The sequence below is a fragment of the Manis javanica genome, chromosome 3 (genome assembly GCF_040802235.1).
Source record: "Manis javanica isolate MJ-LG chromosome 3, MJ_LKY, whole genome shotgun sequence".
NCBI classification, from domain to species: Eukaryota; Metazoa; Chordata; class Mammalia; order Pholidota; family Manidae; genus Manis; species Manis javanica.
In genome coordinates, this window is record NC_133158.1 from 176,459,986 (window position 1) to 176,486,499 (window position 26,514).

A 26,514-nucleotide genomic window follows, 5' to 3' on the forward strand; every position below is an offset into this window, starting at 1 on the left:
TTTTAAACAGTCTCTTATCAATATCATATAATACACTAAAATTCCTTTGAGAAAAAATGACGTAAGTCTGTACACTTTGGGAAATGATCTATTTTATTCTATTTAATATTCTAATTTTAAAAAACCTGATGTGCCGTAGGTCATCACTAAAAATACTTAATGGGATTCCAGCTCGGAAATCATGAACATAACAATCCAGAAGAAATAAACAGCTGTCTTCAAGGACTGTCCTTTTTGATTTAATTCTACTCATCTTTTTATTTGATTCCACTTAACCATTTAATGGAATTATTTGATTCCATTTAACCTGACTTAATTTCTTCTGAGCACCAAGATCTTGCCAATCTGGATAACAGTCATATTCCTGAGATAGTAGCATACTGAGGAACTATCCTAGATAAAAAGAGAAACAAAGCTTAAGAGTGATACCATCTTCATATACTTTGTCATCTGGTTACAGTAAGCTCACTTTGTTCCTAAACAAAAAGTTACCAAAGAGAAATGACCTCACAGGGTAAATGTTGTCTTCCAGGGAGCACTGCACCCTCCCTGTCCCCCGACCAGGCACTCCTCCACACACCTCCCACCCCTGAATGCTACTGTGAACACTATAGCCACTATACTCCCAAGTCCCTGGGATAAAAAACATTAGAAGGAAATTTAAAGGCATGGCAAGCAATAGAAAAGCATTTTTAACTATCACAGACAAAAGTAAATATCTTTAATATATAAAAAATGCCTACAAATCATTTTGAAAAGCCCAATAATAGAAAAATGTGTGAAGGATATAGGTCATGGAAACAGAAAAAAAAAGATACTCAGTCTTACTCATATTAAGAAAAACATAAATTTACAATTACAATGAGGTAACAGGCTTTAGATATTAAATTGGTAAAGATCTAAAAGTCAGCACCATGATGAGAGTAGTCAGTACACCCTGTATGATTCTATCATAGAAAAAACAATGGGACAGGGACACAATGCTTACAGACAATGCACTGAAAAGCTCTAAAAAGATAAATAAGAAACTGGCTACAATGGGATCCTCCAGGGGCAGTAACTAGATAGCCTGGAGTCTAAGGTGAGAGGAAGATTTTTCTGGCTTCCCTTTAGTGCTGTGCCTTTTGAATTTTGTATCTTCAGTAAACAGGAAAGATGTTACTCATTTTAAAAAATGGAATTTATTGAAAAAAATTACCCAGTTACCTTTATTCTGAGGATTTCAGCATTTTTGGCCTATCTTCATTTAGCTTTATTACAAGGTGTTGCAGAGAGATCTTAGAAGCTCTTCCATTTTCTCTCTCTTGTTCTTGTGTTTCCAGTAGTTTTGCCAACTGTGTTTGAAAATGAGGTGGTGTTCTCGGGCTCTAAAATTAAATCAAATTTCAAATATCTGATTGATGTTATAAAGATTTCTTTCTAAATGGATATGCCAAACACACAAAATATTCAGGCTATTTAGCTGGTCATTCTAGCTCTTGTCCAAGTAAAACAAATAACAAACTGGTACCTTTTCAACAAGAGCAGAAAAGGGGTTAGTGAAAATCTTATTCCATAAAAAGACAAACCTACAGTCTTAGCAATTTCCAAACTTTAATCAGTCACAAAACTGTTTACTGCCCTTGGAATGCACTCTTCTTCTGAAAAGTACCTGGGGGTGCTCGGCAGCAGAATCCATCACGTGTACCAGCTGCTGCATTTTGAAGTTATATTCATTCTTTTTCTGTTCTACTTCCTCTTTCTTTTGGTTTAGCTGGGGAAATCGAACAGATATAAGGTTCCAAATTAGAGAATAATGAGGAGCACATGGTCCAATTAGAATAGATAAGCTTCCCAAAGTATGTGGAAATAGGCTTTATATTATTTTTTCAGGACTTGGTTAATAATTTGAAGAGCAGTAAGATATTAAAACAAGACAAAACCAGAGCAACTAGTAAATAATATATGAACTGCCCTCTGTGTGTGCATACTTTAGTTGCTACTATAAACACTAATCTAAGAAAAAAATGTATATACACTTTTCAAGAAAATTTCTTTTTCAGCTTCACAAATAATCTAAGGGTTATTTGGGGAAAACTACAGAATATAAAACAATAGCAAAAAAGAGGTTAAATCTGCCATAACCTTATCCAAGTGGCTACCACTTGCTGGTGCATGTGAGAGAGTCGGGGGCGGGAAGGGAGGCAGTCCAGCAGGTCTGAACCCACCACTTGAGCAACCAAGTCGGTAAAAGCCCCAGCGCAGCCTAAGCACTGAAGTGCCCTGCGCCCACCTTTCTGTACAGAGAATCAGGTGAGGTGCTCTGTCTCACCTGGTGCTGAAGTTCCTGGATCAGGGTCTCCTTCCTGGTCAGCTCATCCGGGGCAGACTGCAGTAGCCCTGAGTGCTTTTTCGAGGCCTCAGTGAGCAGGTTCAGCTACTCAGTGGCATGAACCAGATCCTCACAGAGCATATCCCTCTGTTAGGAAACAATCCCCGCAAAGGCACATTTCTTTCTGAATTGTAGTACTCCAATAAGGATTCGCAAATCATTACTATGTGCAATTTTAAACGGTTAAGAAAGTTTTAAGAACATTTTTGTGTGTGCCAATCCATTCCAAAACAAGCAGTTAATATTTAAGTAAACAGGTCTAAAGACAATGTGACAGTAAATTCATAAAAGTATCCCTGTTAAAGTTTAACTGCACTCTACTCCTTTTCCCCCGTTCACCCCCAAGACCTCAAAGCTGATCTTTTTTTGGAGGACTCAATGCACAGGTCTCTGGCTTAACTGTTGTCTTGACCATCGATTCTAATTCTTTCTACAATGGAAGGTAAATAGCTGTCAAGATGAGTACCCCTTGGACAGCTGGGGGATGGGGGCTGCGCAGTTCACTAGACTGTGATACATTGTCACAGGTCATCAAAGTTTCAGGAGGGTAGCTTGATGGAAAGTGGCAGAAACTATAAGAAGTCCTGTAGGTTGCACACAGAATTTGATGGACAGTGTATAACATCCCTACCAAATCAGAGCAGAAATCTGCTTACCTGACTTTCCAAATGTGTACACAGATATACACATGTATAATGTGCATAAAAATACATGCATGTGTACATGCATGTATGCATACATATATGTTCATATATACTTGGTTTATCACATTTTTCCAGGTACTCACTCTTCTCATATTATGTTCATTGCATGGACTCTATTTCATCTTATGGCTGTGCCACAATTTAACCCATCATGAACTAGTTTGGCTGATTTGAATTTTTCACTGTTATATGCAATTTATTCTCATTTCCTGATTTCTTTAGGCTAAATTTCTAAGAGTACAAACTTACAGCATATGCAATTTGAGGCTATGTATTACCATACCACTTCCCCAAAAAATGAACTTAAACTTCACTAGAAGTTTGAGCAATCACCCTTCTCTGCATATCTTTGAGTCTTAATATTTACCAGTTTTAAGATCCAAAAATAGCTTTCATTTTAATTTGCATTTCTTTGATTTTAAAGAGCCTTCTGGGCCACTACAGTCCCCCCTTGGGGACTTCCTCATGCACCTATGTCCATTTTCCACCAAAGGTGTCTCTGTCCTTTCTTGACTCTTTGACTCTTAAGAGATCTTTTATGTGTTAAGGAGATGATCCCTTTGTCATCATCAGTTGTAAACATTTCTGCCCTCCAATATATTGCTAGTTTTATTTTTGTTTTAAATATTGTATAAACTTTTATGGTTTCTTGCCTAAGTATCAAGATTTTTTTAAAGGGCCATCCAATCTCAAAATCAATCATAATATGTATTTGTATTTTATAATATTTTCATGATTTCTTCATTTACACAGAACTCTAATATAGTTGGAACTTGATTTTGGTAAGACTGCAACTGTATCTTTTCAAATTGGCCAGATAATTTCCCAAAAACATTTACTGAATCGACCCACCCTTTCTTCACAGTTGTGAAATACCCACTTACCATTACACTAAATTACTTCGCATTCAGTTATCCATCTGTGGATGTTCAAAGTTGTTGCAATGACCTCTTCCTATCACCCATCCCATGGATATGGCAACTAGTTTATAAGTCCCTCCATATAATTTTTCTCAGTTTCCAAGGGAAATCTTTTATTCTATACCAAATAAACTTTTAAATTATCTCATCAAATTCTCTAAACATGGTATTTGGATTGCAAGTACATAAACTTCTAAACGAGTAACTGAAATATTGTGCCTTCAAGTCTCTCTTCAGATCTTTTTCCAAGTCTCCCTTCACATCTATCAGAAAGGTTTATGTCTTTGACACTTGTTAAATTTTCTTCCTAAGATTTTGATACTCTTTGTTGTTTCTATGAAAAGGCCTATCTTTTCATCCCATTATGCTTTTTTTACATTTTATTATTATTTTTAGTTGATACACAGTCTTATTTTAGTTTCAAGTATACAACACACTGATTCAACAGTGACTCATATTAAATCCACGCCTCCTCTAGTGCAGTTACTATCTGTCCACATAGGAAGATGTTACACAATCACTGACTATATTCTCCATGCTGTACTATTATCCCCATGACCAACTTATATTATGATTGAGAATTTTTGTGCCCCTTTATCCCGTTCACCCTCCTCACCCACCAAGCTCAACCCCTTCCCCATGATAACCACCAGTCCCTTCTCAGTGTCTACGAGTCTACTGCTGTTTTGTTCATTCTGTTTTGGTTTGTTTTTATATTCCACAAATAGGTGAAATCATCTGGTATTTGTCTTTTTCCATGTGGCTTACTTCATTGAGCAAAATACCCTCTAAATCTATCCATGTTGTTGCAAATGACAGGATCTTTTCTTTTTATGGCTGAATAATATTCCATTGTATATATGTACCATCTCTTCTTTATCCATTCATTCATTGATGGACACTTAGTCCATATCTTGGCTATTACAAATAGTGCAGCAATAAACATAGGAGTGCATTTATCTTTTTGATTAGGGATTTTGTTTTCTTTCAGTAAATTCCTAGAAGTGGTATTGCTAGGTTAAATGATATTTCTATTTTTAGTTTTCTGAGGAAACTCCATAATGGTTTTCATAGTGGCTACACCAACTGACAATCCCACCAACAGTGTAGAAGGCTTCCCATTTCTCCACACCCTTGCCAACACTTGTTACTTCTTGTCTCTCGGATAGTGGCTATTCTGACTGGTGTGAGGTGATATCTCATTGTGGTTTTGATTTGCATTTCACTGATGCTTAGCAATTTTTTCATGTGCCTGTTGACCATTTGGATTTCTTTAGAGAAATGTCTGTTCAGGTCCTCCCCAATTTTTTAAATCAGGTTGTTTTTCTTTTGGTATTAAGTCATACGAGCTGTTTATTTTGGATGTTAACCCCTTATCAGATAAATCATTTACAAGTATATTCTCCCATACTGCAGGTTGCCTTTTTGTTTTGCTGATGGTGTTCTTTATTGTACAGAAGCTTTCAAGTCTGATGTAGTCCCACTTGTTTATTTTTATTTTGTTTCCCTTGCCTGAAATGTATCCAGGAAAAAAATTGCTCATACTTATGTTCAAGAGGTTTTTGCCTATGTTTTCTTCTAAAAGGTTTATGATTTCATGACTTACATTCAGGTCTTTGATCAATTTCAAATTTACTTTTGTGAATGGAGTTGCAGTAATCATTTCATTCTCTTGCATGAAGCTGTTCAGTTTTCCCAACACCAATTATTGAAGATGCTGTCTATTTGCCATTGTATAGTCATGGATCCTTACCATATACTAATTGACCATATATGTGTGGGTTTATATCTGGGCACTCTGATTCTGTTCCATTAATCCATGGGTCTGTTCTTGTGCTAGTACCATACTGTTTTGATTACTGTAGCTTTGCAGTAGAGCTTGAAGTCAGGGAGCGTAATCCCCCTGGCTTTATTCTTCTTTCTCGGGATTGCTTTGGCTACTTAGGGTCTTTTGTGGTTCCATATGAATTTTAGAACTATTTGTTCTAGTTCATTGAAGAATGATATTGGTATTTTGATAAGGATAGCATTGAATCTGTATATTGCCTTGGGTAGGATTCACTTTGACAAAATTTATTTTTCCTGTCCACAAGCATGGGATAGATTTCCACTTATTTGTATCTTCTTTTAATTTCTTTCATGGGTGTCTTCATTTTCAGAATACAGGTTTTTCACTTCCTTGGTTAGGTTTATTCTTAGGTATTTTATTCCTTTTGATGCAGTTGTATGGAACTGATTTCCTGATTTCTCTTTCTGCTAGTTTATTGTTAGCATATAGGAAGACAACAAATTTCTGTGTATTCATTTTGGATCCTGCACCTTGCTCTGCTGAATCCAGTTATTAATTCTAAAAGTATTTTGGAGAAGTCCTTTCTATACATAGGGTTTTCTATATATAGTATCATGTCATCTGCAAAAAGTTAGTTTTAATTCTTCCTTGCCACTTTGGATGCATTTTATCTTTGTGTTGTCTCACTGCCATAGCTGGGACTTCCAGTACTAGGGTGAATAAAAGTGGTGAGAGTGGACAACCGTGTCTTGCTTCTGATCTTAGAGGAAGAGCTTTCGGCTTTTCACCATTAAGTATGATGTTAGCTATTGACTTGTCATATATGGCTTTTATTATGTTGAAGTACATACCCCCTTTGAGCATTCATTGAGAATTTTTGTCATGAATGAATGTTTAATTTTGTCGAATTGTCAAATACTTTTTCAGCATCTATGGAGATGATCATGTGGTTTTTGTCCTTTGTCTTGTTGATGTGGAGTATAATGTTGATCAATTTTCGGATGTTGTACCATCCTTGCATCCCTGGAATAAATCCTACCTGATTATGATGAATAATCTTTTTGATGTATTTTTGAATTTGGTTTGCTAATATTTTGTTGAGTATTTTTGCATCTATGTTCATCACAGATATTGGTCTGTAATTTTCTTTTTTTGTGGTGTCTTTGTCTGGTTTTGGTATTAGAGTGATGCTGCCCTCATAGAATGAGTTTGGAAGTATTCCCTCTTCTTCTATTTTTTGGAAAACTTAAAGGTGGATGGACATTAGGTCTTCACTAAATGTTTGGTAAAATTCAGCAGTGAAGCCATCTGGTCCAGGAGTTTGGTTCTTAGGTAGTTTTTAATTACCAATTCAATTTAGTTACTGGTAATTGGTCTGTTCAGATTTTGTTTCTTTCTGGGTCAGCCTTGGAAGGTTGTATTTTTCTAGAAAGTGATTGATTTCTTCAGATTATCCAGTTTGTTAGCAGATAATTTTTCATAATATTCTCTAATAATTCTTCGTATTTCTGTGGCGTCCATAATGATTTTTCCTTTCTCATTTTTGACTCTGTTCATGTGTGTAGACTTTTTTCCTAGATAACTCTATATATTTTGTTTACTTTCTCAAAGAACCAGCTCTTCCTTTCCTTGATTCTTTCTATTGTTTTATTCTTCTCAATTTTATTTCTGTTCTAATCTTTATTATGTTCCTCGTTCTACTGACTTTGGGCCTCATTTGTTCTTCTTTTTCGTGTTTCATTAGTTGTTAGTTTAGACTGTTCATATGGGATTGTTCTTCTTTTCTGAGGTAAACCTGTATTGCTATGTACTTCCTTTTTAGCATGGCCTTCACTATGTCCAACAGATTATGAGGTGCTGAGTTATTGTTTTCATTTGTCTCCATATATGGCTTGATCTCTGTTTTTATTTGGTCATTGATCAATTGATTATTTAGGAACATGTTGTTAAGCTTCCATGTGTTTGTGGGCTTTTTTGTTTTCTTTGCATAATTTATTTCTAGTTTCATACCTTTGTGGTCTGAGAAGCTGGTTGGTACAATTTCAATCTTTTTGAATTTACTGAGGCTTTTTTTCTGACCTTTTATATGATCTATTCTTCACAGTGTTCCAGGTGCACTTGAGAAGAATTTATATCCTGCTGCTCTTGGGTGTAGAGTTCTGTAGATGTCTGTTAGGTCCATCTGTTCTAATGTGTTGTTCAGTGCCTCTGTGTCCTTACTTATTTTCTGTCTGGTGGATCTGTTCTTTGGAGTGAGTGGTGTGTTGAAGTCTCCCAAAATGAATGCATTGCATTCTATTTCCCTTTTTAATTATGCTAGAATTTATTTCACATATGTAGGTGCTCCTGTGTTGGGTGCATAGATATTTATAATGGTTACATCCTGTTGTTAGATTGACCCCTTTATCATTACATAACATCCTTCTTTGTCTCGTGTAACTTTCTTTGATTTGAAGTTTATTTTGTCTGATACTAGTACTGCAACTCCTGCTTTTTTCTCCCTATTAGTTGCATGAAATATCTTTTTCCACCCCTTCCCTTTTAGTCTGTGTGTGTCTTTGGGTTTGAAGTGAGTCTCTTGTAGGCAGCATATAGACATGCCTTATTTTTTTCCATTCAGCAACTCTATGTCTTTTGATTGGTGCATTCAGTCCATGTACATTTAGGGTGGTTATCAATAGATATGTACTTACTGCCATTGCAGCCTTCAGATTCATGGTTACCAAAGGTTCAAGGGCAGCTTCTTTACTGTCTAACAGTCTAAAATAACTTAGTTATATGCTTTTTCAAACACCATCCAAAGGTTCTTTTTCCCCCCTCCCTTCTTTCTCTTCCTCCTCGTTCTTTATATATTACATGTCATATTCTGTACTCTTTGTGTATCCCTTGACTGACTTTGGGGGTGGTTGATTTGATTTTGCATCTGCTTAGTAATTATTTGGTCTACTTTCTTGATGTGGTTTTATTTCCTCTGGTGACAGCTATTTAGCCTTAGGAGCACTTCCATCTATACCAGTCCCTCCAAAATACACTCTAGAGACAGTTTGTGGGAGGTAAATTCTCTCAGCTTTCACTTACCTGGAAATTGTTTAATCCCTCCTTCAAATTTAAATAATAATCTTGCTGGATTAAGTATTCTTGGTTTGAGACCCTTCTGTTTCATTGCATTGGATATATCATGCCACTCCCTTCTGGCCTGTAAGGTTTCTGTTGACAGGTCTGATGACAGTCTGATGGGTTTTCCTTTCTATGTGATCTTTTTTTCTGTCTGGCTGCTTTTAATACTGTCTTTATACTTGATCTTTGCCATTTTAATTATTATATGTCTTGGCGTTGTCTTCCTTGGGTCCCTTGTGTTGGGAGATGTGTACCTCCATGGCCTAAGAGACTATCTCCTTCCCCAGATTGGGGAAGTTTTCAGCAGTTACCTCCTCAGTGACACTTTCTATCCATTTTTCTCTCTTCTCCTTCCTCTGGTACCCCTATGTGAATATTGTTCCGTTTGGATTGGTCACACAGTTCTCTCAATATTCTTTCAATTCCAAGAGATCCTTTTTTCTCTCTGTGCCTCAGCGTCTTTGTACTCCTCTTCTCTAATTTCTATTTCATTTACCATTTACTGTACCTCCTCTAATCTGCTTTTAAATCCCTCCATTGTATGTATCATTTCAGATACTGTATTCTTGGTTTGTATCTCATTCCTGAATTCCTCCCTGAGTTCTTGAATATTTTTCTATAGCTCTTAGAGCATGTTTGATTTTTATTTTGAAATCTCTTTCAGGAAGATTGGTGAGTTCAGTTTCACTTGGTCCTTTTTCTGGTGTTTGTCAGATTTTGGGTTGAACCAGGTTCCTTTGATGCTTCATATTTGTGTGGCGCCCTCTAGTGCCCATAAAAGCTCTACTCTGGAACTGCTCTCTCCCTGGAGCAATGGCGGGATCTCCGGGGAACAGGGCTGGTGCCTGTCAGGAGAAAAGAGGTCTTTCCTGCTTCCCGGCTGTAGTGCCTGCTTCCACTGCCAGGGCCTGTGGGTGAGAGCACAGGGAGAAGCCTCTATGCTTTGCACTTGTAGCTGCTGGTGGTGGGGCCGCCCTGTGGGTGGCATTGTGCAATGTTGGGGGGCAGCCAGTTTGCAAGCCAGTGCTGGCTGGAAGGAAGGTGCAGCAGGCTGCGTATCATGGTGGGGTTCCTCGGAGCTGCATAGCCAGCCATGGGTATGGAGTGCCTGAAGCTCATGAAAGTTCCCAACCTGCTGGGCAGAGGGGGACAATTTTGTCCACCTGTCCTTTCTCCAGAGCAGCAAGCTCTGTGCAATCCTTGTCCCTTTAGCAGCCCCCTCACTGTTAGGAAGTCTCTCAGACTGCCCACCTTTCTTTAGTCCCAGAACAGCTGGATATGGATCCCTGTTTTCCACAAGTGGCTGGAATCTCAGTCTCTCCAGATATTCCTCCTGTCTCAGCTTTCCAACCCCACTAATCACCAGAGCACCATGTAATATAGGTTCATGCTCCCAGAGTAGATCTCCAGGGCTGGATGTTCAGCAGTCCTAGGCCCCCACTCCTTCCCTGCTCTGTTTCTCTTCCTCCCGCCATTGAGCTGCAGTGGAGGAAGGCCTTGGGTCCCTCCAGATCATGGCTTTGGTAATTTATCCTTTTTCTTGAGGTCCGCTGGTTTCCCAGTAGACCTGGTATAGACCATCTGCCGCAGCCTTCTTTCCAGTTGCTCTTTCAGTATTTGATGTATTTGCTATATGGAAATATTATATGTGGTTTGGGAGGAGGTTTCTTTCTCACCTCTCACGTCACCATCTTTAATCCTTCTGCATAGATATTTATAATGGTTATATCCTCTTGTTGGACTGACCCCTTTATCATTATATAATGTCCATCTTTGTCTCTGCTTACTTTGTTTTGAAATCAATTTTGTCTCATACAAGTACTGCAACTCCTGCTTTTTTCTCCGTATTATTTGCTTGCACTATTTCCATCCATTTACTTTTAATCTGTGTATGTCTCTGGGTCTGAAATAAGTTTCCTGTAGGCAATACATAAACAAGTCTTGTTTCTTTATCCATTCTGCCACTGTGCCTTTTGATTGGTACATTCACTCCATTTACATTTAAGGTAATTATTGATAGGTATATGTTTATTGCTATCTCATTGTTTTGTTTGTTTTCATAGCTCCTTTCTGTTCTGTTTTTCCTCTTTTATACTCTTGTTATTTGATGGTTCTCTAATGTTGTGGTTGGATTTCCCTTTTTAAATTTTTTGTGTATCTATTACAGGTATTAGGTTTGTGATTAGCAAAGGTTCAAGGATAGCCGCTTTACAATAAAACAGTCTATGTTAAGTTGCTGACTGCTCTATTTAAAACACAGTGTAGAAGTTTTTTTCTTCTTCCTCCTCCACACTTTATGTATTAGATTCATAATCAAAGCTATTTAGCCTTTGGAACATTTCCATCTACAGCAGTCCCTTTAACATATCCTGTAATGATGGTTTTATTGTTATAAATTCTTTGAACCTTTATCTATAAATTGTTTAATCCCTGCTTCAAATGTAAATGATAATATTGCTGGGTAGAGGATATTTTTTTTAATTTTTAAAAAATTTTTAAAAATTAATTAATTTTAAAAATTAATTTTAAAAAAAATTTAAAAAAAAATCCTCTACCCAGCAACATTATCATTTACATTTGAAGCATTTCAGTACATTAAATATTTCATGCCACTCCCTTCTGGCCTGTACAGTTTCTGCTGAGAAATCTAGTGATAGCCCAATAGGGTTTTCCTTAAAAGTAATCTTTTATCTCTCCTGGCTGCTTTCAATACTCTCTTTATCCTTGAGCTTTGTCATTTTAATTATGTTTTGGTGTTGTCTTCCTGGGGTTCCTTGTGATAGGGGCTCTCTGTGCTTCCATAACCTGAGTGTCTATTTCCTTCCCCAGATTGAGGAAGTTTTCAACAATTATTCCCTCAAAGAGATTTTCTATCCTTTTATCTCACTCTTCTCCTTCTGGTACCCTTATTATGTGAATATTGTTTCATTTGGATTGATCACACAGCTGTCTTTTCATTCTTTCATTCCTAGAGATCCTTTTCTCTTTCTGCTCCCCAGCCTCATTTTGTTCCTGTTGTCTAATTTCCATCTCCTTTATTGTCTCTTCACTTGCAACAATCTGTTATTCATTCCCTCCATTTTGTGTTTCATTTCATTTACTGCATTCTTCAGCTCTTGTATCTCCTCCCTGAGGTCTCTAATACATATCTGCAGATCAGTAGGCATATTTATGACTTTTACTTTGAAATCTTTATCAAGAAGATCGGTGATCTCCATTTCATTTAGCCCTCTACCTGGTATCGTATCCTGTATTTTTGTTTGGAACATATTCCTCAGCCTCCTCATTTTGTCAGGGTGTGTTTTGTCCACTGAATTAGATGGGTCTGCTAGGATTTCTGATCTAGGGAGTAATGGCTTTATGAAGAAGGCATCCTGTGGTGTTCAGAAGCTCAGGACTGCTTTCCAATACCTGCCTCTCCTTTTTTGTGGAGCCCCAGTTGCTGTTGGTGGGCAATTGGCAGGGCTGTCTTTCTGTCTCTTTGCCAGCAGTGGTTTATCTCAGTCTGCTGAGGCCAAGTGGTTTGCTTCAGCAGGACCTATGTGATCAGAGCAGTGGTTTCTGCTGGGATTGTTCTGGGCAAGGCCACCCTTTGCCTGCCCTACAGTGATGGAGGGGCTGCTGTGTTAATGGAGGTTAGAAAACGAGTTGTATGATGGTATGGTGCAAGGGCTTGTTCAAGTCACCCAGTTGCTGAGTCCTTGGATGCTTGGCAGTGGCTGTGAGCCACATGATGAGATGGTGCATGGGCATGCATTAGTGGTGGTGGTACGCACAGTGGAAGCAATGAAATCGCATGCTGGCAGGACACAGATGTGTTTAGGTGGCAAGTCACACAGTGGAAGGGCCTGAGGGCTCGCTGTGGCAGCGGGACATGTGTGGTTCCAGGGATGCACTGGTGAGCAGTGGAAGGGCCTTCAGGTTCATATTGGTGGTACTCCATGTGTGCTGGGATGGCATGCTGCAGCCAGTGATGGCGCTTATATGGGTAGCTCAGGAGTGTGGGGGTGGGCAAGGGTAGTGGGTCTGTCAGTGGGAGGTCACGTGGGCCGCGGAGGCAGCTAGTCACCCCACAGCAACACACAGCTGCTGCAGCAGTGATTCCCACAGGCAAACCCTGGAAGCAGCAAGGCACACAGCACTGAGTTTGAACACCCTTTGGAAGGGGCTCTCAGAGCTAGCTCCTGCAGGTGTCTCCCCAGTTGGGCTGAAACAGGGTCCTGAAAGCTGGGAGCATCTCCCTATGCCCGCCAGGTAGACAATCAGATGCTGCTGGGCCAAGTGGGTGGTGCATTGGTGGCACACTGGGAGCTGCCTTGGAGCTAAGCTGCCAGCAAGGGGGATGGAGCACCTGAGGCTCCTGATAGTGCTCAACCTGCTGGACCAAGGGAAAGGGTAGGGAGGTATCATCTACCTGCCCTTTCTCCTACAGAGACAACCCCATCCAACCCTTGCCCCTCTAGCTCCTCTCCCAGTGCTGGCAAGTCTTTCTAACTGCTGCCTCTGTGTTAGGTCTGTGGGACCAGCAGAGCTTCCCTGTCCTCCACAGGGGGGCGTCCAGTCACCAGAACCCAATGCAATGTGGATTCATGTTCCCAGAGCAGATCTCCAGGGTTAGGTGTGTAGAGTTCCTGGGCACCTATCCCCTCCCTGCTATGTTACTCTTCCTCTTGCCTGTGGGTTGGGATCTCACTTGGTCACGCTCTACCTCTTTAACCTTTTCTGTGTGGTCTGTTCTTCTCTCCTAAGTATAGGTAGTCTGTTCTGCAGTTTCCAGGTTTAGCTGTAGTTGTCTCTTTGTGTGTGTGTGGTAGGAGGTTTTCATCTTGCCTTCTATTCCACCATCTTGAGGTTCCCCCCTTTCCCTTTATGTTTAACTGGTGATTACTGATATATAGCAAAGCTATTCTTTTTTTTTAAATTTCTTTTCATAGTTCTTAGAAAGGTTACATGTTCATAGGTAACAGTTATTACATATTCTTCCCTAAGGTTTTGATACTCTTTTGTTATTTTTGAGAATGGGATTTTTTAAACCCCATTATGTTTTTAAATGGTTACTGATGATACACAGTGAAGATATTTTTTACTAATTCATAACTGATTACTAAACTCATTATTCTATTATTCAGGCAATACTCTGGCATTTCCACATAGACAATGATATCACCTGTAAATAATCATTTTATTTCAGTTTTTATATTTGTATCCTATTTACTGCTCCCATTTTATTGCTTGGTTGGGAACTTGTGCTCTTGAAAAGCAATGATATGTAAAGAATTTGATGATTCACATACCATAACCATAAGTCTAGATTTCAGCTAACAGAGATGGGAGATAACTAGAAAGGGAATGTGAACTGGCTGTTCATGGGGTCAGTCCCACCTGAATCTAAGATACTTCAAAATACATAGCCAGTTTTTTTTAAGGAGGTAAACGAAAGAGAGAGAGAGACAGAAAGAGACAAAGGATGTAAGGAAGAGCTTTTAGATAAATTGCCATGAATTCTCATCATTCAGCTACTCCTAAACAGCTAGATTTATCTTCTTACTCTGGCAATAAACTGCACAGTGGGAACTGAATTTTTGGTCCACATTTTATACTTTGTGTAAGACCTTAGGTGTGGCTTTTGTGTACTAACTATTCAATTAGCTCCTAAAAATATTCCCAGCTAACATAGATTAAGCACTTACACAGTGCCAGGCCATGTTTAAGCACTTGGCATATATTATGTCGTTTCATCTCCACAGCATCATTTGCGACAGGCAGTACTTTTATCTCTACCTTAAAAGGTGATAAATGAAGCGCCTAAAGACATCACTTTCACAAGGTCACATAACCAGAGTTCAGACTCCTAAGCAGTCCAACTCCAGAGCCTGTGATCTTAGTAAGTTGTTATTCTCTTATTTGATTCTCATTCTAGTTGTCTATTTTAATCTTCATACATTATATGCATGTTAGCAGCTTCAAATCCTTTCTGGGATATGGGAGGACATAAATACAAATAACTGGGTATATCCACATTGGATATCTATCTCCAAAGGCTCTTATTAAAATCTTAGTTCTGACCCTACCACCTTCTACCTGGGCTTCAAGTCTATGCAGTTCTGGTTTCCTAAAAGATACATCTGATGCTACTCAAGACCTTTCACTACACAGACTCAAGTCTGTCCCCACCTCAGCTCTTGCACCTCTAGCCAGACACACCCACTATTCCCCTTGCTGGGGATGCTCCACAAACATTCACAGCAGCTAAACTTCCCTACCTAGCCAAGTCTCATATAAATGCAATCTCCTCTGGAAAACTCTTTGGAATTCTCCAGGTATTACTCCCCTCCCTCCTGTTCTGTGCTTCCAGGTCATTTATTACACTGTAATACATCTATATCTGAAGCTAAATTGCATGATTTGAGTTGTGTTTCAATCTTCCACTCCCAAATGCCAAGCCATGGACAGGTTGTAATGGTGGGGTGGGTGGCGTTGTCCAGTATATATTTGTTGAATTTGTTACATGGGTAGCATAATTTAGCAATAGAACCTTATTTCTAACAAATGCAGAGCAGTAGGTTACCATCTGTGTAAAAAAAGGAAAACTAAAGGTATAGGATTTGTCTAAAATAGCTCTGGGAGGATACGCAAGAGGGAATGCATATGGCTTTGTTTATTTTGAAATGCAGATCATGTGACAGTGCTACAATTTTTTTTAAAGATAAATTTACATCAACAACAAAAAATTAAAACCTACATTAGGTAAAACACAAGTTGAGACAGGGACCGTGGGTGTAGTAAGAGCAGGGTGAGGGCCTCCAGGAAAAACAGAGCAGAATATTTAGTCAGAGCAATTTAACAATGGGCAAAGAAGTCCCCACTGAAACTCTGTTAAGCATTATGCAAAATCAAGGTCACACTAATTCTCTAGGGTAAAGATACAGATATCTTCAGTGAGATCAGTTAAAGGTCAAAAGACTGGGAGCAACTTAGCCTGGAATGTTTGAGTGTTCTGCAATTGTATCATCATAACCCATGACTCCGCTATCAGCCCTAGCATTCAGACTATGACCCAGCCCACCTTGAGGACAAGGGCAGATGGTACAAGTCCACACCCCTAAGTCTGTTTTTTTTTTTTGATGTTCTCGAAAAATACTCAATTGCCTATAAAACCCCTAGACAACGCACCATCACGGACTGTCTTATCCCCTCCTGGCATGAGCCAGTAGCTCTATTCTTTCACTTTATCTCTAAATAAAAGCCTGTACCTTGCTCTCCTACCTTGACTGTGAAGCTCATTCTTCAGCTTCATGAACAAGAACCCTGGCATCAAAGTGACAACCCGAAGGTTAACCTGTTAAGCAGCCCTTTCTTTGCTGCCTGCTGCTACCACTAGATCCAAGGTAAATGCAGTTTCCACTCTGCTCCCCTTTCAGAATAGTCAGGTGCAGGAACTTAGCATGGTGTTGGTGCAAATGAATGAAAATAAATCAACTAGACAAAATAAAACAATTTCAGTCTTCTCTATTAATTCCCAAACTACCCTAAGAAAAATAGCTCTAATTATTTCTTATTCCTTTAAAAAATCTTCTATTTATTCACTAATAACCTCCATACACACATATACACATTGACAAGGAATGGAGAACAAAAATTCAGGATGCGTTATATCTACCTCTATGTCCTCAGAAAGTATTCTCAGTCTAATGGTTTCTCTCAGGTCCAGAATCTCCATTTCCTGTCTCTTAATCAAGCCTTTGCTCTCTTCTTTGTCAACCAAAACAGAGCTGTATTGGAACTGTGGGAAAGAAAGTCATGATGCAAGAGCTGTCTGCTTTATTATGTTTATTTTTAAATTAAAATAGCTTAAGAGTCTGAGTTCCAAGGTAATGACTAGATTAACACAAATTAATTCAGTAACTATTCCTTGTTGAATAAAGGAATGGAAAAATAAATGCATGAATACTGAAGATGAGTGGAAAAGTCCACAGGTGTCACTGAAAAAATATCTAGTTTTCCATCTTTATCAGAGACTGCTTTTAGAAATAAATGTGGAATGCAGTAAGCCCTTTTGGGGCAGAGGAGTGAGGAGTATTGACAAAAGCCTCCACCTTAACCCAAGGGAAAGGAGGAACATTAACATTTAACTTAGATATATGCAGAAGTGATGACTTTAGGAAATGCTCAAGTCTAATGCTAAAACAGACTCACTTTCTAAAAAATGTCTCTAAACTTAAAATGTTTTTTCTTAAAGCAATTAAGGAACACCATATACCCCCTTAACTATCACTGGCAACAATCAGTCTGTTTCTGATCTAGCAATTCCCAAATCTACACAGACGACACTGTTCCTCAGGGCAATGCAATCTGAGAAATGCTACATTGCTTCCCAGATACATGCTATATGTTAGTACATTAAAGGTTCTACAAGTTCTGCAAATACACAAACCTGTTGAGCTTTAATTAGTATTTCTAAAGAAAGTAACTGGATCACAGAATCTTTTTTCTGGTGAACATTTGTCTCCTCAAGCAAAGTCTTCAGGAATTGAGAAGTGAGTTTCATGCTCAAATTTAGTATCTTATTGGTGACAGAACTTACGTTTATGTCCTTTACTTCTTGCTTCAGGGTATCAATAATTTCTGTTTTCTCACAAACTGACGTTCTTAGCTCCTGGATGTGGCTCATGAGGTCAGCTACAACTTCCTGACAAGGAGAGAAACAGTATCTTCAATGACATTAAATAGATCATTATTAAATGATAAAACATTTATCTTTCCTAGTAAAAGAAGAAATTAATTTTATTTTAGCAAAATATCATGTGATATTACATTATTATCTATTTATATTTTAATGGTTTTATACTATTTATTTAATCATTTTTTAAATGAATAAGTAGACATATAAGGAACTTAAACCTAATTTTATATTTGGACATACATATTACACTTATCATTCTTAGTTAAGGTCAATGTAAGATTAATTCTAGCCAAAATAAGCAGGCGACGAGAGGCAACAAAGGGCCAGGCAGTTTATTTGAGCGCAATTCCTGGGCGAGGTTCACCAGTCTGAAACACAGGCTGGGGAAGTCGCGCCCAGGAGGGGAGGTGGGGAGTTTTTAAGACAGGAGAGGGGGAAGTGGTGCCGCTAGGGGTATGTGGGGAATTTTTATTGGCTCAGGGTCGGGTGACGGACAGCCAGAGGTCTCCTCCTTCTGGATGGAAGGGGTCTGCATCCCGGGTTTGTCAGCACGTCATTGGACTGGAATTCAGGAAGAGCTGTTCCTTCCCCATACAGCACAGAGCTACTTGGTGCTGTCTCTGCTCTGCCTGCGTTATCCTCGCCCTTCTCCCTCTGGTATCTCCAGCCTTACAGTCAATACCAGGGATTACAGAATTTGTATCAACAAAAATGGGTCACATACACAGCATCCTTGTTAAAACGGACAGAATGTGTTTTAGAAACAGTGCCATCAAAGGTGTTAGAAAAGTTTCCACTTGAAGTTACATGGAGAATTCACTTCGAGAAGACATTCTCTGGCAATCTTGAAAGACAAACAAGGCCTTAGTGCATACAGAAATGCTAGCTATCAGTCATCCTGGTAACAGGAGACTGGAATGTTAAAGCAGCATTTAAAGGAAACACAGAGAGATGTAGCTTCAGCTTTTACCTACCTTGTCAGCCTCTCTAGATTTCTCCAGAGAACTGATTACTTTTTCAGTAGCACACAAACTCTCTTCTAGTTTTTGTACTTTTGCCATCTATGGGGAAAAATTAGTATTTTTAGAAAAAGAAATCACAGTTAACCACACATACATTTTTTTTAAAAAGGAGTTGAGACCTGCTTTTCATTTATTATACAGTATACGCTAGGAGTAATACTTGGAAATAGTAAGTTGGGTTAAAAGACAATGACTTTGTGGTCTCTGTTAGGAGACCACCAACAAGTTCTGATTATAGCCATCTGGGAGTTAGAAAAGCCAAGAATTGAAAAATAACACAACCAACAAAAATATCCATCTTTTTATTAACAATTTCAACATTTGAAAGTGGAAAGTTTTTATCATAAGCCTCTTTAGACATCAGGAATAAGATTTACAGACCTCAAACTGCAGTTAGGGTATAGAGTATACCTGCTGTTCACACTTGGCCATCTCTTTCTGTTTCTCCTGTCGTACAGCCTCAAGAACTTCTAAGATTTCTCTGGAAGAAAAGAATCACCTTTTACTCACAACTTGGTTCAGTAGAAAAAGGAACTGAGTCCATTCACACAGAAGAGATTCAATGCAATTATACTGAGCTTTATTAGAAACATACTTGGTATCAGACACTATATTCCAATAGGAGTCAGAAATTTGAACTCATTTCTTCAACAGCTATTTAATAAGAACCCAGTTGTGTGCCACAAGAGTTTATTTTTCTTCAGAATACTTAGGACTCCTGAACATAACATATAACACCTAGTATTTGTTTATTACCTATCCCTCTATGCTAGGATGTCAAACTGAGGAGGACGGGGATAGGATATTTTGTTCACCGTTTTACCTCTCAATATTCTGGCATTTACCAGAATAGTGCCTGGCTTACTGAATATCACTAAGTGTTTGAATGAATGATGAAATGAATTAATTTGTCCATTTTCCAACTAAATGTACACATCCACTATATGTATGTATCTCAGGGCCTAGAAGAGAATCTGTCTCAGAGTAAGAACTCTACAAGTATCTGTTGAATAAAGAGACATAAATTCTTCTCAGTAGAGTAATAATCATCCTGTTGGCTGAGGCCAAGAGATTCACAGATCACCAAGGAAAAGAACTCAGAGAGGGAAGAAAGACAAAAGCATTGACAGTAAGGGATGGGAGGAAAAAGGAGCAGCTAAAAAAATGATAGTACAGATAGAAATAAAAATCATCCCCACCTTCCAATAATAAATACTGTGATTTGTTTATAGAAGGCCTAAGTTCTGATCGCCACCAACTGCATTCATTTTAATACATAGCAAGTTATTGAATGTCTTGAAAATTAAATTTCTCTTCATACCTATTTATACAAAAGAACCTGATATCTATTTTGTAATGCTTTTTTAAAAAAATAGCTTTACTGGTGTTAGCAATAAAAAAACACAAGATAAAGAATGTAGTAGTAAATGATATTCTAGTTAACTAATGGAAAAGATAAAGAGCACTCACTTAGAACTGTTTTCTTTATGTTCTTCAAATTGTAATAATAGTTTGTTATTGCGATCTTTTTCTGCCTCAAAAAGCTCCATCAAATTCTAAAAGACAATGTTATATGAGATTTTAAGTAACTGTTACTAACAATGTGTAGTCAACAATCAAGTACCTTCTATGTGGCAGGCACCAGGGGCCAGTAATAGAAAGTTAGGAAGAGGTCAAAACAGTCCTTGACCTGCTCTTCAGTGATCAGTAACACATCTAGGACAAATTCATCAATAATCAACAGCCTGCTTAACTTACATTCAGGTCAGATTTCAGAGTTTCATTATCTTTTTTGCAGGTTTGGAGGTTTTTTGAAAATTGGTCAATTTCAAACTTCATTACTTCTTGTAAGTTGTCATAGGAATCCTGTAGGCAGGCTTTGCTCTCAAGAAGCTTTTCATTTTCTAATCTTTATCAGGAAAACATTTTTACAATGGTAAATATAAACATTAAAGGTAGTTCTGCTAGTCAGATTGTCTGTAGTTCAATTTATCCCATCTACAGACTATTCCCAACTCACAGAAGTCTTGACTGATGTAAAGCTCCTCATGAATGTATATGAAATGTCCATGATGAACAAACATTGAAGACACACTGGACCACAGACTAGTGTGATGGGAATGGAGAAGATGGGGTGGGTGTGAGAGCCTGTAGCCATCTGCTTCCTCATTCGTTCTTCCATGGCTTCACCCAGACATGCTTAACTCATTGGCAGTTTAGGGTAATAACACATATATAAGGGGTTCCAGAGCTACCCCACATGGAATTAAGCTAGCCATTAATTTAGTTTTGCCAATAGCTCAACTCTCTCCATTCATCACATATTCCCCTAACTTTAGGAAGGTTTTTTAAGATGGAAAATGTGGCTTCAATCTAAAGAAGAGGGTAAATTCACTCAAGATAGAACTCTTTTAATTTACGTAATTATTATTTACTGCTTTCTAGGTTTTCACGATTTTGTTCTGTTCCCCAACATATTCTAACACGCACAGACATCCAGAGCTCAGCCAAGAACTTGTAAACAATGAACCTGATTCTGGCATCATCCAAAACCCATGTACTAGCTTGTACACAGGCTAATTGACAGGGATCCATCTGCTTTACTAACTTAAAGAAGAACAGAGACAGCAAATTACAAAGTGGTATAAATCAGCTGCTAAAGACAGATACACAGACAACAGATAGTAGGGGGGGCAGAAATATGTACTTGTGATATAAACTGTGTATATAAACCAGGCAAAATAACTCAAGAACACATAGCTGCGCTGTGCTGTTTCATGCAGGGGCCTTAGCAACCTTTGAGAGCCATGATGGATAAGCATAAGTGTTGTACTCAATGTTAAACCTGAGACATTGAGAAAAGTAAAATTATGTCTAACTTAAAAAGCAAGGAAGTGTTTGAGATTTTTAAGACAGACTTTAAGTGCATGGCCAAATATAGTGGATTCCTAACATTTTAAATTTGGTTCAACTCTGACATATAAACATGAGGAAATTAAGATTCAATGAGATTAGTAGAATGACTTTTAAAAAAAAATCACACAAGATCAGTTTATGACAAAGCCAAGATTAGATTCAGTGATTCAGATGTTAGAAACAAGTGTCAGGTGTATGAAAAAACAAATTGTGATGACAAATGGCAAACGGCAACTGATCAGCAGCAGCCTTGGCACTGGGGAAACCGCTCAGGGGTGGTGGAGGCTGTGCTACTCAGAACACACCCCTTTAGAGAGGAATGATCCACACAGAGGCCTATGGTTGCCACACAGAAATGTGGACCCAATGCCATAAACTGGCTGATTTTTAAGATGCTGATATAGCCATTTTTGTAAGAAAGCCCTCAATTCTAAAAATGCTATGCTAAATTCTTCTTAAAAACCACACTGAGCCAAGCTAACAAAAACATGCTATGAATGGATTTGGCCCATAGATCTCAAGTTTTCTTCCTCTATTTTAATTCTTCATTGTATACTCACACACTCAAGAGCCAAAGATTTTAATCTTTGCGACTTCCATAAAAATGAAATTCAAAGTTACCTATTAGTAGCTTTTCTAGTGTGAACAGTCACACTCACACCTCATTCATAGCATCACATTGAAAATGGCCATTATTAAATTCTTGCCAGGAGATAGCTTAAAACCATTTTGTATTTTTGGAATACAAATCTTGTTTATACAAGACTGAAATTAGCAAGGAGAAAAACAGTAAAAACAAACAATATACCTCTTAGATTACTTCCTTTTTAAGATAACCTGCACATGACTAACCACCAAGCCTCTGGAGAGTTACTAAGGACAATGGTGACAACTACTGATTTGGTCCACCTTGTTATGTCCCTTCTAGGAACAGCTGTCCCTCTGAACAGAAGCATCACCTATGTTAGGCCAGTACCACCTGAAACCCTTGATAAGTGACTGGTCTGAAGATAATCAGATGAGTACAAAGAATTGCTCAAGCAAGAGCAGTTCACATTTTTGTTGAGATGGATACATGGCTGTTGGGAGAGGATTTCTTTCTAGTGGTTGTTCTGCTAGGAGACAAAATATGGAGCTGTCTGAGGCAATCTGTTCCCTGTCACATACAGGAAGACCCTCAACAGTAGTAAAGAGTGAGGGCAACACACAGAGGAAAGCAGAGCAGGGATGGAGAGGGAGAGAGAGAGAGAGAGAGAGAGAGAGAGTATATACTGAAAGTATCATGTGAGATTCAATCTAGTTTGTCCCTGAAACCAAAATCACCCTGGGTCTTCCCAAGGCTCTGCACTAATAAATTACCTTTTTGTTTGTTTTACTAGTTTGAGTTGGGCTTACAGCACTTGCACTTCAAGTAGTCCTAGGTTACACACCAAACAGGGAACATGAAACCTGAACAACTCTACCTGACATTATCGAGTTGAAGCTATATGTGCATGTGTCTTTCAGGAAGGTTATTGAGTTCTTTCTCCTGACTCTCTTTGAATGAACAATATTCCAGTTTCACCGAAGAGACCTCCTTGTCTGCAGAATGAAGAACTACTCGCAGGTCATGCACTTCACTTTTCGAAACTAAAAAATAAACAAAATAAATCCTCAACAGGTTTCTTTACATACATTTTTACAAAGTAGGCAAATAAACTTTATGGGTACCTTCACACAGTCAGGAAAAAGTTGAAGAGACTATTTTAAGTACAGATATAGAACAACTTCGGTAGGTACCAAGGAGCACTGAGATTTCTATTTTCTTTATTTCCCTTGCTTGTGCTTTTTGGTATATTTCTACCAAAAAAGGAAGAGTTGACATTTGCCCCTGATTTGTAGATAACTTGACTTTTCTACATCTAACTGACAGAAGTGACTTAAGCTTACTTACTGAAAACCTCTGGGCAATGCTCTAGAACTTTCCAAAATGAGTTAAATACTTCTGATCTTTAAGGAAACTCCAATTGAAAGTAAACTTAACTTTTTTGATCAAAGAAAATAGGATGACTGTCTTTTTTGTTTTAGACTTATTAAAAACTACTGCAAATATTCTCATGAAAGGAGATATAAGCTGAAAAAAAGTGGGAATCAAATGATACTCCCATATGTATGAATATATAGAACTATATAATTTTACTTTATTTTGTCACTGTTAAAATATTATTCACCTTTCAAATTTAAGACACTTCAGTTTCAAAGCAGTATTAAAACTTTAAGCAAACAGTTGCATCATTTGTCTGTGAGCAGTCCTAGAGCAAACTGCCCTTCATGGTATGTTGTTATCATTTACCACTGTCATGAAATTCAAGTCTGATCCTCTAAACAAAAACAAAAACTAACCAAAGCTATAGGGACAAAATTTATTCAGATGAATATGAAGATACTGAGTTACAGGTTCAAATTACAAAGTGCCCAGCTGTTCAGACTTACATTCTTAGCTTGCGTGTCCTGGAGCTGCTTTTTTCAACGACATTCAACTGTGAGAGATGTTCTTGCTGCTGTTTGGTCCAGTTAGTTCTTTCTGACCAAAAAAACTTTGGGAAACAGATCTAATTGCTGGAAAATCAATACTGGCATGCTAAGATGCATTCCAAATCATTACCTTGTTTCTGTTTTCAAAATTGAGTTTATGGTCTCTGACCAGAAGAAAATTGGTTACTCCCATGAACTGCAGTGAGAACAGCCAACAAGAAAAGAGTCACTTTCAAGCACCTGGACCATCCTTCTTGCTTCCTTCCAAACAGATAGCAAGGGATGTATTTGCACTAACAACTACATGGGCCAGTATTCAGACTAGGGTGTGTGTCTCATTATCAGAGCAGTAGCCAAGCAACAGAGTAGACAGTACCACTCAAATAAGACTTGACTAACACTCTGTGGAGTCCTTTTCTGCCTGTAACACTTACTTTGAGGATCTGTTCATTCATTCTCCAAGGCCATACTCTCAGTCTCACCTCCTGCATCTGTACTGAGTGATGCTCTACTTTGTCAATGTACTGCTGAAGCTTTAGGTTTTTATGTTCTTCGTCATCCAACTTAACTTGAAGGACATTCATTTGTTCCTGCAACATAAAAACTCCAGTTGTCAAAAATTCTTTTAATGAAAATCTCAAACATTTTACCATTTCTTCTGCATAAAAAAAAACAAACTCAAAATCTCATATGCACAAAAATATCAAAGGCCAGTTTAGAGCAAGAAAACAGTTTCAAAAGACTACAATAATTATTTTTCCTATTTCAGAATTACACTTGTGGTGCATTATAGTGGAAAGTTTGATATATAAAGAATTTAATCTTTAATTTTAAGATTAAAATAATGGATTAAATCATACAATCATTTTGCAACTTTTAAGTTTTCTCAGAGCTGCATGACTTTATCAGAAAGGGCTCTATGCCTCAGAAAGGGCAAAATCTTGGAATTGGGGTAGTCTGGCTCCTCTAAGTTTTAGGTAGAAAAACATTGTAAAAAAATAAATCCCCAGCATTTCAAGATAAACAAATTTCCCACTACACCAAAGCTATCTAAAATTTGATCTGTAATAAAATTCTTTCAACTTTTTAAATTTCTCAACTATTTTAATTTTCTATAGCAGATACAACACTGTGCCATATAAATCATTCTGTAATTTGAAGCTCATGGCAAACTGGTCTTTTCACATGAGAGAACCAAAGTCCAAGGAGGCTGCAGAGTGACTTGCTAAATAAACATTGCAAAGTGAATTAAAAGAACAAGAGTAGGCTAGTTTTTAAGTAAGGTACCTTTACACATCCATACTTAAAAAGATACCACTTTAATACCAAACAGTTTGAACATTACAAATTTTAGAGAGTTAAAATAATATAGAAAAAATTTTTAAATGAATGTCTAGTTATTTTTTCTAAACCTAAGAAATTACCTGCACCATTCTAAGCTCTTCAGAAATGGCCTCAAAAGCTTGTTCACTCATCTCAAGTGGTATTGGCTCATTTAAGATATCAGAATCTAATTTGCTAGAATTCTTAATGTGCACAGAGCCAAAGCTCCCCATTTCTGGGCTTAATTTTGGTACTGGTCGAGACCAAAGTTGATATGCTTTGGTTGGTGTAGTTATAATCTGCAGCAAAAAAAATGTTTGGAAAACAAAATTAGCACATTTAGAAAAAAACACCACATTTAGTAACTGTGAACAGAGAGGATAAAACCGAAGTTCTAGTCATCAAAACAAAAGAAAAAATATCCTTAAGAGGCACATAAAAATGCCCAAGAGGAAACAAATCTATAAATTCAATGCAGTTTCAAGCAATACTATACTAAGATTTTTTTAAATGAAATTTGATAAGCTGTATTCCTAACCCTGTACAAAGAAAAAGTGAGACAAACAAATGGAAAACAAATATACATTATAACGGTAGGGTCATTAAAACATTATATTAGCATATGAATAAATAAGATACTGGAAGAAATAGAGCAATTTATAATGTGGAAAGTTCAAATTTGTGAGAGACTACTAAAAAAAAAACGTAACTCCTATGTTATACTATTCAAAAATAAGACAGCAGATACATTAAACATCTCAATGTAAAAACAAAATTATAAAAGCAATAAAGGAAAGTGAAATCTTGAGATTATCTGGGCCTTTAAAAGTACATAAAAGAACTAACAAAAATAAAAGATCAATAAGCCTGTATCAAAATTTTAAAACCTCTTTATAACAATAGTATTACATACAAAGATAAAAGATAAGCAGCATGATAGCAGAATGTACTGGCAGTATATATAACAAAGAAAAGAATAACAAATAAAAATGCCTTTAAGTCAGAAGAAAGAGATAACCAACTAGCAGAAAAACACATGAACAAAAAACAAAGGAAAGATGTTCAAACACTAGAAATGAAGGAAAAGAGAATTGAAACCTTAACAAGATAGCCTTTTCACCCCTCAGACTGTCAAGCCATAAGGAGCCTGGCAGT

The 26,514-nt window shown here is 37.7% G+C and overlaps 1 protein-coding gene across 1 annotated transcript in view; it reads right to left on the minus strand.

The window, feature by feature from the left end:
• Positions 1 to 26,514, minus strand: part of KIF15 (kinesin family member 15) — a 116,713-nt gene that overhangs the window by 13,491 nt on the left and 76,708 nt on the right. Inside the window, 15 exon segments of the mRNA XM_073230495.1 lie at positions 1,207 to 1,235; positions 1,238 to 1,367; positions 1,652 to 1,753; positions 2,312 to 2,458; positions 16,562 to 16,684; positions 17,486 to 17,590; positions 18,559 to 18,645; positions 19,018 to 19,087; positions 20,077 to 20,162; positions 20,365 to 20,515; positions 22,986 to 23,151; positions 23,991 to 24,024; positions 24,027 to 24,098; positions 24,519 to 24,626; positions 25,461 to 25,658. Coding sequence (XP_073086596.1) covers positions 1,207 to 1,235; positions 1,238 to 1,367; positions 1,652 to 1,753; positions 2,312 to 2,458; positions 16,562 to 16,684; positions 17,486 to 17,590; positions 18,559 to 18,645; positions 19,018 to 19,087; positions 20,077 to 20,162; positions 20,365 to 20,515; positions 22,986 to 23,151; positions 23,991 to 24,024; positions 24,027 to 24,098; positions 24,519 to 24,626; positions 25,461 to 25,658 — 1,608 coding nt within the window.